At 34.8% G+C, this 10,543-nt stretch overlaps 1 protein-coding gene across 1 annotated transcript; it reads left to right on the top strand.

Moving 5' to 3' along the window:
* The first annotated feature begins 579 nt into the window (after positions 1–579).
* LOC128227297 (neuromedin-U receptor 2-like) lies at positions 580–10,201 on the top strand. The gene is made up of 2 exons (XM_052937700.1): positions 580–2,463; positions 9,823–10,201. Exons 1-2 carry the CDS (start codon positions 1,397–1,399, stop codon positions 10,004–10,006), a joined length of 1,251 nt encoding a protein of 416 aa, XP_052793660.1. The 5' UTR covers positions 580–1,396; the 3' UTR covers positions 10,007–10,201.
* The last annotated feature ends 342 nt before the right edge of the window (positions 10,202–10,543 follow it).

Below are 10,543 nucleotides of genomic sequence, written 5' to 3'. Positions count from 1 at the left end.
GCGCACTTGCCTGGACCGAAAGTCAAAGTCCCCACAATTTCCCGGACCTGGAGGGGGAGGGGGGGGGGGGCTGTGGTTTCAATTGACTGGTGCATAAAAGTGCCCTATGCATACGGACACTGTCTACACACCTTCTAAAGCGCCGACTGTCTACCAGAAAGATAAGATCCTACCGTTTAGATTTTAAGTTCCCCGGCCATACTCATGATGATAGGGGCCAACCATATTATGTATATGTATGCCTATTTGCGAAAATGTGAACGGTAGAATTTTATATATCTCTTTCTTGGAAACAAATTTCTTAAAGATTGGCCGTGGTCCGAATATCCTTTTTGCAATGTTGATTGATTTGAAAATTGGGTGTTTGAATTTTGATCCAAAAGTTTCCCAAACGGGAAACACTCATGCACTGAGAGGGGGCGGCCCCTTGTTTTCCAATGAGGCCTGCTCTGATAATCGTGAGCACTCAAAGGACACAAAGTGCTATTACGACGATAAAGAGATACTGTAAAAATGGCACATCCATGTTCTTCTACATGTCTGCAGTACCGCACACAAGATAAAGGTTTAATATGGTGAAATATATATTAATTTATGTAGTATTATGGTAATATGCCATTTCTGAATTAAGCGACTAATTAACGTTCACTTTTATACATTTTTTTTTCAATTTAAATTTTTGTTTAAATTTTAGAAAGTTCTATTAATTTCGGAATGAATCTTACACATGCCAACCAAATATTATTATTTGCACATTCGTGATGTCAACATGCATCTTTATTCTTAAGTGTATCGTCTAATCCGAGCATGCATATACCCGTTGTAATGTCATTCAGAGCTATATTAAGAAAAAGGATAATGGTGATTTTTTTAAAGCATAAGAGTAGTTTAATAGATTATCAGTACTTCCTTCAAAATAGATAACGCAAGTTATCGAAAGTTATCGCAGTTAGAAAAACTTTAAAAGACAGGTCAGTGGTGAGGGGATTTTAAAATGTTAACTGATTTTTTAAGCTTCACAAAATTTAGTCGATACTGTTGAAGAAAGTTTCTGTGTCATATCAAATTATTCAAACTACTGTTATATCCAACGAGAGAAAGCATATCAATGTTTGTGGCTAATTATAATTTAGAATTTAAACCTCATTGTAAGTTGTGTGTGATTAAAAAAATCTGATGAACAAAAGGACAAACACAAGACGAACCAAATTAATAAAAATTGGATACTGGCTTTACATAACATAAGATCGGAAATTGAATTGACACTGGATATGATTCGTTTGATAGTGACTCAATTCCACAAGGATGTGTTTCCAGGATAGTTTTCCAAGTGAACGCTTATAAAAGAAGGATAGTCTAATGTAGCCTTCAAATCAGTTGATAAACGATAAGTACAATGCAGAACATCACGGATACCATATGTTTGCTAGATTGCTCGTATTGGGGGGACAATGTTACTACACTTTGTATGAATATCACCACCGCGACAAGCGACCCCGCTACAAACGAGGCCGCTACCATCACCTACATACAAGAAACGGTTTCCAACTGGCTGTGGCGGACGGTTCCTCTAATTCTATTATGCATAGGATTGATAGGCAACGCGTTGACGGTGCGTGTGCTGACGCGGCTCGGTACCGCGCGCCAGCCAACGTTAACGTTTCTCCTATTCCTCGCTATAACAGATACCGTCGTTTTGTTGACGGGACTACCACGCTACTGGATTTCATACACATTCGACTACGATATTCTTCTCATCAGTAACGCCGGCTGCAAGTTTTATTATTTCTTCATCTACTCGTCAATGCAGTTCTCTTCATGGATCCTCGTTGGAGTCTCCGTAGAACGGGTTGTAAAAACATATTTTCCGTTCCGTTATAAACGTTTGTATACCACTAAACGGGTTAAAATAGGACTAGTTATTACGTTATTTGTATTGATATTAGTTAACATTCATTTCTTTTTCACGAATGGTATCAATGACTACACTGAGGGAGAGTGTTCATCTCTGACGCCAGAAACCTATTGGTTTGACGAATACGTGTTCGTTTATATCGATCTCACAGTATTAAGCTTAGTTCCTTTCGTCATCATGCTCATTTCAAACATATTTCTAATCCGAGTACTCAGAAGAGTTCAGAGGGAGCGCTCGGATATGATGCATGAAAAGTACGTCAAGAACGCCAACAGGTTCAGCATACGCATGACAAAGATGCTCCTGGTATGCACGATGTACTTTCTTGTAGCCACCGCGCCAATCAGCATCTACTTCGTTGTCGATTCGTACTTCCTTCCTAGGTTCGAAGAATCTGGAGACGAAGCTAGCGTGGCCCGAATGGACCTTGCCTGGAGTACAACATACCTGTTCAGTTTCTCCAACTACTGCGTCAACTTCTACCTATACACAGCCATGAACGACCGCTTCTCTCGGGAGCTCCGGGCTGTTCTCTGCTGTAAACCAAGGTGAGTTTCATAAATTCAGTATTATTTTTATTTCATGTATTCATTCATCTATTTCATTATATTTTCAATGATCATTTTTACTGAGAATATATCGTTTCGCCCTTTTTACAGTATTTTAAGCCGTTTATTGTTGTTCATGTTATCTTTAAGCAAATCACAAATGCTAAAATCGGTTTATATTTTCTGCCCAGGTGAAGTTCTATTTCATCTAATGGTGTATTGCTTCATAACATCAATTATTTATTTCGATCTGCTAGGTTAGTACAAAAGAGGATATTGTCAACGCTATGCTGTAGCGTTTGTAAAAAGGAGATACTCATTTTAAACAAATATACATAGCTATCAATAACTTTAAACAAGTCTAAATGGACATCTATGGCTGATATTTATTTAGCTTTGAAATAATAAATGAATTATGATTAACAATTGAGCTTTTCAGAAGAAATGATAAATTAAGTATATGCATAGGTTCGTTATACATTTTTTTATATTTTTTAAATATAAATTCTTGATGATCCATTGTAATGATTTTTAGTTAAATTTATCCGTTTACCTAACACAACACTATTTTAATATATCACCCGTTTTGTTAAAACGTCAACAACAGTTGACGGTAAATGGTGCGTCATGTCCTTGACGCACAATTTACATATCTATATTTAGACCATCAACCAATGCAAGAGCAGAGCTGGTATTCAATATTAGTCTTAATTGGATCTAAGAACGATGCAGCTAATCGGATTACTTGTTATTTATTTCCAACCAATAGAGTGAATGAATGCAAGAATGTATGTCCATAAGATTATCTTAAAAGGAATATAAAATACCCGCCAGTAATGTCAGGTGCGCCCACGTTTCCTGGTTTAATGATTGGAGTGAAAAACGTCCTCGATTCGTTGAGGATTAACACTGCTTTCTATATGTTTCAAGGATATTTTTAGAAACGACCTGGTGAACCGAATGAAGATCAATAGCTAATTGGTGATGGCGCCTGTTTGAAATGAAAAATATATCTGTATTACAGTATCTCGTGAAAACAATGCATGTTCTTACAAGGCTTACAGAATCACTCAATTCACTTTCCTCTTCAAAACTACGATTTTATACCGTCCTCTTTCGTGCAAAACTCACCCGATACCTTGTTTTGGTCAATGCCAGGTATTGTTATTGTTTTCCGAGTGCACATCGCTAGTATTAAGGCTAAATCGGCACATTTAAGAAAATGCTTAAAGTTCGTTCTGTGATTTTTTTCAACCAAGGTTCAACCTTAATCTGGGGAAAAAACTAAGGCACACTAAAATAACGATAAAAAGCCATCGATTGATATTGTAAAAAAATGTGCACATTGGGTAAAATTTTGAATATTTGCACACTTGCAGAAAACAAAACAATCCATAATGGCGTTCAAGATGGCCGCCAATATCTTATTGAGTATTTTCTATTTGCACATGGGTTTTTGGGGCTCTTAAATGGGCTTTATGGTTGCCAAACTGTGTTATTTGGCACCGAGTATGCTTAATAAAAGGTCTCATATGTTTGTTTGGCCCTGAAAGGGGGTTATTGTTGTGGGATGTCTCGCTTTTGGAACCGAGGTGGCTTGTTTAGAAATGTATACATTATTATTTAGCTCTGCTTTACACTGAGAAGACTTCATTTGAGCTGCAAATATGTCTTGTTTTGGTCTCTATATTGCCCGTTTGGCTGCCATCATGTGATCTTTTTAATAATGAGTATGCCTAATTAGTGCAGCACATTGGTTTGGTTTGCTCCAAGCCAAATGTAGTATTTTGGCACTAAAAAGGCTTTATAAGATATGCACAGCTTGTTTTGCTTTGAATCTGCTTCATGGTGGCGAAAATTTGGTTAATTTGGCACTGTGGAGTTACACATGCCTTTGTTTATCGAAATTAAAACGTTAGAGAACTGGATTGACTTATGTATAATAATTGTATGACATTCTGAATATTGTATGTGATCTTATGTACCAACACAGCATTTTTATGCAATTTTTGCATTGTGGTTCACTTCAAATCTCCTAAAAAAACTGTACCCAAAAGTGCTCAGAATGCAGGAAATTGCATGCTTGTTTATTATTTTTTTCGGGGGGAGGGGGAGGGGGGGGGGGCATGCCCCCGGACCCCCCTAGAAGGCCTGTTACAAATTCAAATAGGCCTGTTCAACTCAAATATTTTGAGAACCCTGACTGTATATACACTCTGAGGTTTGTTTATACATGTACAGTATATGAAAATGCTTTACTGTAATCACTAAAAGTATTTTCAGACGTTGGAAGGGTTTGTGTAGTTCTAAGCCTTCTATGATTAAGAATGCCGATTGTAATGCTGCTTTGGTTTTTGCTTGACACATGATGGACTTGACTATAGCTGCATTTGTGTTCATTTGGATTTGAAATGGATGTCGAAGAGCCCTCCTGTGGTATGTTGATCACTAGATAAAAAATGACGGCATAATTTGAATTAACTGGGCACTGAATTGACTGGAAGACCTTTATAGGATTTCTTTACATTTAATGATCTCAAGTATAGGACAACTAATGTTAATTTGGCTCTTGATTTGGCTTCATAGCCTCTTTATTGTAAGTCTGGCACAATATGGACTGGCAAAAAGGTTTTGGACACACATTGGACTTGAGAACACTCAGTCTATGGTGGCTGTATGGCATATTAAGGTAGATGATAGCCATAATGTGGTTAAATAAACTCTGGCTTGACTTTTGTAAACACCTGATGGTGCTTGTTTGATAATGATTCGGCTTGACTGTATCAATAATCGGGATACAGAGGGCTGCTGGGGACCTATTGTGTCTTCGAGAGACAATTTGAAATTACCTCTGACGAGGTTTGACGCACTCAGTGAACTAGTACACGATTTGACATTCTAAATACTTAACAGACCTGGGAAAGATGTTGTTTTGGGGTTGTTTGGTACTGGAATAATAACACATCAGGTTGGAAAACAATGGATGAACTTTAACAGTGATACTTGCGGCTGGATAGGACTACAGGAGACTCGCACAAATATTTTATATGAAGCTTGTTTTAGCACTGGATGCGCTAAAGTAGGGATATTGTATGGTTGGCTTGACTTTTAATATTAAATAAGATAATATATGATTAAAAATGATTAGTTATTTTATTAATGTTAAGGGTTTTTTTCAAATAAGATGAAGAAATACGTAATAGGGCTGTCGATATTGGTCATATTTGCATTTTGACATTCACAATCTTTTGAACTTGATTTTGAAATGTATAAGTGCATCATAAAACAGTTATATCATATTTCCATTACGATATCTGTATTTGCATTCTTTGGACGTTTTTGTATGCTAATTCAGAACATTAGATTAAATAAATAAAATGCAAATCGTTTGCGAAAAGAACATTTGACAATGATGGAGCTAATGTAAAATATCAATTTCTGTATTGAATAAAACCTATGCACTGAGCGATATTATGTAGCAGTTATTTTAGGAAAGTAATACACAAATATGTCTTTCAAAATCAGAAATGACAGCCAGAAAACATTTTATACGCACGTATTTACGTTTATTTTATTAATGAAAGAATCAGGAAGTATCACCTGGAATACGAGTGCGATAGAATTTATAATTAAATGTATTTTAAAGTTTAGTAGTTCATGTAAATAGCATACGAGTATACAAGAAAGAACAAATATCTAAACTTGGAAATAAATAATTAAACCAAAAATTGACATGCAAACATTTCATTCCTTTGAAGAAACAATATTCCGGGAAAGTTCAACAAGGTTTTACAGAATAAACACAGTTGAATAAATAAAACTATTTTTTTTTGCATTTTTACTATAAGGCCATTTTTTTTTATTAATTGGTTAACGGATTTTTTTTTAAAAATGTTGGATGGGTGGTGCGAAAAAAAAAAAAAAAAAGGATTTCATACTCATTCTAATTTTTTTACAATACATGTTCACTTATTTTTCATATGCGAAACCCAAAACCAAAAGATCAAAATAACAACGAACAGGAAAGACATGTTCTTAGATACATATGAATTACATTTGAAATGCTTAAGTATGTTTTGATTTCTATGCAACACAATGTCTTCAATGCCTCAATATTATAATGAATATTGATATGCTGAAATGCTCACTTTGTCATACACAAATGTTTGGCTTTACATTCCAATTTTCTCTCCTACCAATTTCAAATTCAAATTAATGTAATCATTAAATAAGCATTTTATACACTTCCACCTTAAAATAATGTCACATTTTAAAGCTGCACTCTCACAGATCGAACGTTTTGACAACTTTTTTTTGTTTGTCTTGGAACGAGCCAATTTTTGCGAAAACCCATAGAAACCAGTTATATAAGACTGCTGACAAAAATTAGATCGCAGTTTTTTATATTTCTGTTTAAAAACTGATGTTTTATGCATTTTTTTCTAAACCGTTAGGAACGGTTTAGGCCATAAAACATTATTTTTGGAACGGAAATATGAAAATCTACGATTAGATATTGATGGCGGCCATCTTGAACGCCATTTTGAATTGTTTTGGTCCTTGTCATGAATAGGTTACATTGAATTCAGTTCAAACATTTCTGCAATACTGCACAATCTTATGTGGATGTTGATGTTTTTAACAGTTCGTCGTAACAATAAGCATCAATTTATGAACATGTAGGGTACTAAGCCGTTAAAATCGGTAAATTAATTATTCTCAAATATATATTAATTGCCAGGGCAACACAACATCTTGTTTCGAGGAGTTTCTGTATGAATTATTTGAACTGTTCAAAATCTTAATAATCATGAGATATCACTAAACAAGGCATTTATTCAGGTCACAAGAAGCAACATATTTACGCAATAATGGTAATGGCAGCCATTCTTGAATTTTGGAAGCCATATTGGATTAAACAAGAGTAGGGTCTGAACGTTTTTTAATCATATTCATATTTACAAAGATTTAAAATTTTAACCCAATGTCCACATTTTTTTTCACAATAACAACCGACGACTTTTTGTCGTTATTTTAGTGTGCCTTAGTTTTTTCTCCAGATATAGAATGAACCTTGAATGCAAAAATGCACGGAATGAACTGTAAGCATTCTCTTAAATGTGCCGATTTAGCCTTAATACTAGCGATCTGCGCTCGGAAAACAATAATTATACCCGCCATTGACCAAAGCTAGGTTTGCATGAAAGAGAACGGTATACAATCGTAGTTTTGAAGAGGAAAGTGTATTGAGAAACTCTGTGAGCCTTGCAAAAACATGCATTCTTTTCACGAGATACATTACAGCGTGTGTATACATACCACGTGATAAATTACGTCATACATGCTACATCGGAATACAACAATTTGCTTAAAATAAAGATTTTAAACAAAGATAACTTTTCTTTTACACCACCATTTTTAAATGAAACAAAGAGCAGTCAGTGCCTCTTAAACAGAACAGAACAGAACAGAGCCCCGCCTTCGTTTTATTACCGGAGTTTGATAAGGTGATAAGTTTCATCAAACACTTCGGCAAACCTGTGTCCATCATAATCTTTTAACGGAGTGTTTTAATAAACTGCACTCTCAGGCAAAATACCTAAGGCGGGACTCCGTAAGCGGCGTAGACTGCGCTATGTTTCATTTAAAATGGTGAGGAAATAGTTATCTTTGTTTAAGGGTTCATTCGAAGCAAAATGTTGCCCTCCGACGTAGCATTTATGGCACAATTTATCATGGGTATACACACTGCTTTAATACAGAATTTTCATCTAAAGCATGTGTCATCACCAACTAGCTATTGGTCGTTTCTCAAAATACCGTTGAAACATATACAATGCTAATGCTAATCTTCAACGACTTAAGGACTTTGAAATACCCTGGGTAAAATGTAAATCATCTCCACACATGGGGAAAGTATGTACTCCCGTGGGGTTATCGTAATTTAATTAAAAAATATATGTATACCATCTGTTGAACATTATACAAATGAAAATCTTATGTTACAACTACAATACTATAGATGTTTTCTGTAAATTGTGTGTATTCAGGGCCGGTGACCTTTGTTTACTTAAATAAACTGAATTGAATTGAATTGAAAACAACAACAACATGCATTGTTTTCGTGATATATTTTAATACAGTCATGTTTGTTATCTAAAACGTTGTTTCTAAAAAATATCGTTAAACACCCATGAGCTTCATTGTCGTCGATGCCCGTGTGTTATCGCTGTATGATGTGAAATCTATGAGATGACCAAGTTCGAAACGATGATATATATAAAATAGGTGTGAAATACCAATTCCAGACCGTAATTGTGTCTTCGAAATAGCGATAATTTCGAAATAGCAATTTCGGAATGCTGTTGAAATTTTTGATTTAACCATGAAGAAATAAAATCGGGACCGACCGAAAAATAAACTAAATATTTTTTTGCATAAAGGATGTTCGGATTAACAGTATTTAAAAGTGTAGCAACCAATGTTTCTACTCTACGAATCGAGGACGTTTAATTACCACCCGAAACAGTTAACAAGGAAACATGGGCGCACCTGACATTACTGCCCTCGCAAGTCATAATGAAAAGTTTTTTCTGGGTTTGAAGAAACTCTTGGAATAATTATCCGCTTTAGATTATTGAGATTTTTCTGTTTCTGATAAAGTCACAATGCTGATACAACACCTTGATGTTGTGTCCGTGAACATGTACGTAGTTTCCATGACACTGCCAACATTTTCTTCCATTATCTGTACTTATTTTCATTATTTTGACATGACATTCAAGATCTGGATGGAATATATTACACAAATACTAATTCATACATTTTTCAATAGAATATGTTTTTATAGATATTACAATGCCAGAAATAAGTTAGTTTTTTCATGAAACAATATATAAAGAAATGCATTACACTGAGCGTAATTTGCCACAGTTAATGCTTTGAATACATACATGAAAGGATACACAAAACAACAAAACCAACCCATAATGTTTACCTTTGAAATTGATTTGGATAAAAAGGGAAATACTAAAAGACTAAAGATTAAAATCACTTTTAATAATGAAAGAGAGAATAAGGCACATAACTTCGAATGGAAAATCAATACCATTGGAAGATGTCAAATGTTCTGTCAGTGCATAATACCAGCTCTAAAAACAATGACAATGACAATGACTTTTATTTTACAAAACGGCAATAAATAAATAACAAATTAATTCACCTAATTGTTATTGTAATTATTTATTTATCATGTGTACAATACAATAACACATTGGCATTTTAATCGCAGTACCACCGGAACTAAAATAACATCTTTAAATCACAAGTAAGTGTTATCAAATCTAACGAACATTCCAGTGGCCGCCGGTGGAGCAGTGTGTACAGCGTTCGCGGAGAAAGCAGTTACCGGGGACAGTTCAGCAGCCATGGTCTGGATTTACAAACCGAAGAATCGGAAACCAATGAAACTGTGATCTCGGACACTATACATAGCCATCCGGTAGCTGGGTCGTCCGAAGAAGGAGTGATTAAATGTTGTTAATTATTGATTGATTTTTGTATTTATTTATTTATTTATTTATTTATTTATTTATTTATTTATTTATTTATTTATTTATTTATTATTTATTTAGTAATTTATTTACTGATTTATTTATTATGAAGTGTACCTTTTAATTTTCTCGTTATAAAATACTTAATTTGAAATTACTCTTGTAAAACTGTTAGTAAATAAATATTGTTGTTATAAAACATCTCTTGCTAGTTACTCCTCTGTTTTGCGTTTTTGTGGTCTTAATACTATGACTGCATCAAGATTGGCCAAGTTGGTTCCACGGATGTGCTCGGAGCAATCCCGCAAGTGCGCAAGTTATCGTGTTTATTCAACAGAAATCATCATTCATCATCTATTTCTTGACTTCGAAGTGCTAGCAGCTGCGTAACGGCAGTAGTTCGGCTAGGTTGTAGGGTTATTGTAGCTCTTGAACAGGCGACAGAACATATTGATCAGATGTTGCCTGCTCAAAGGCATTAAACAGATGTAGTAAAGTTGTCATAAGCTAATAAAAATGGATTAATA

This window comes from Mya arenaria, chromosome 3, assembly GCF_026914265.1.
Source record: "Mya arenaria isolate MELC-2E11 chromosome 3, ASM2691426v1".
In the NCBI taxonomy this organism is placed as follows: Eukaryota; Metazoa; Mollusca; class Bivalvia; order Myida; family Myidae; genus Mya; species Mya arenaria.
Note: the sequence above shows the minus strand (reverse complement) of the source record. Positions and strands in the feature narration are given on the sequence as shown.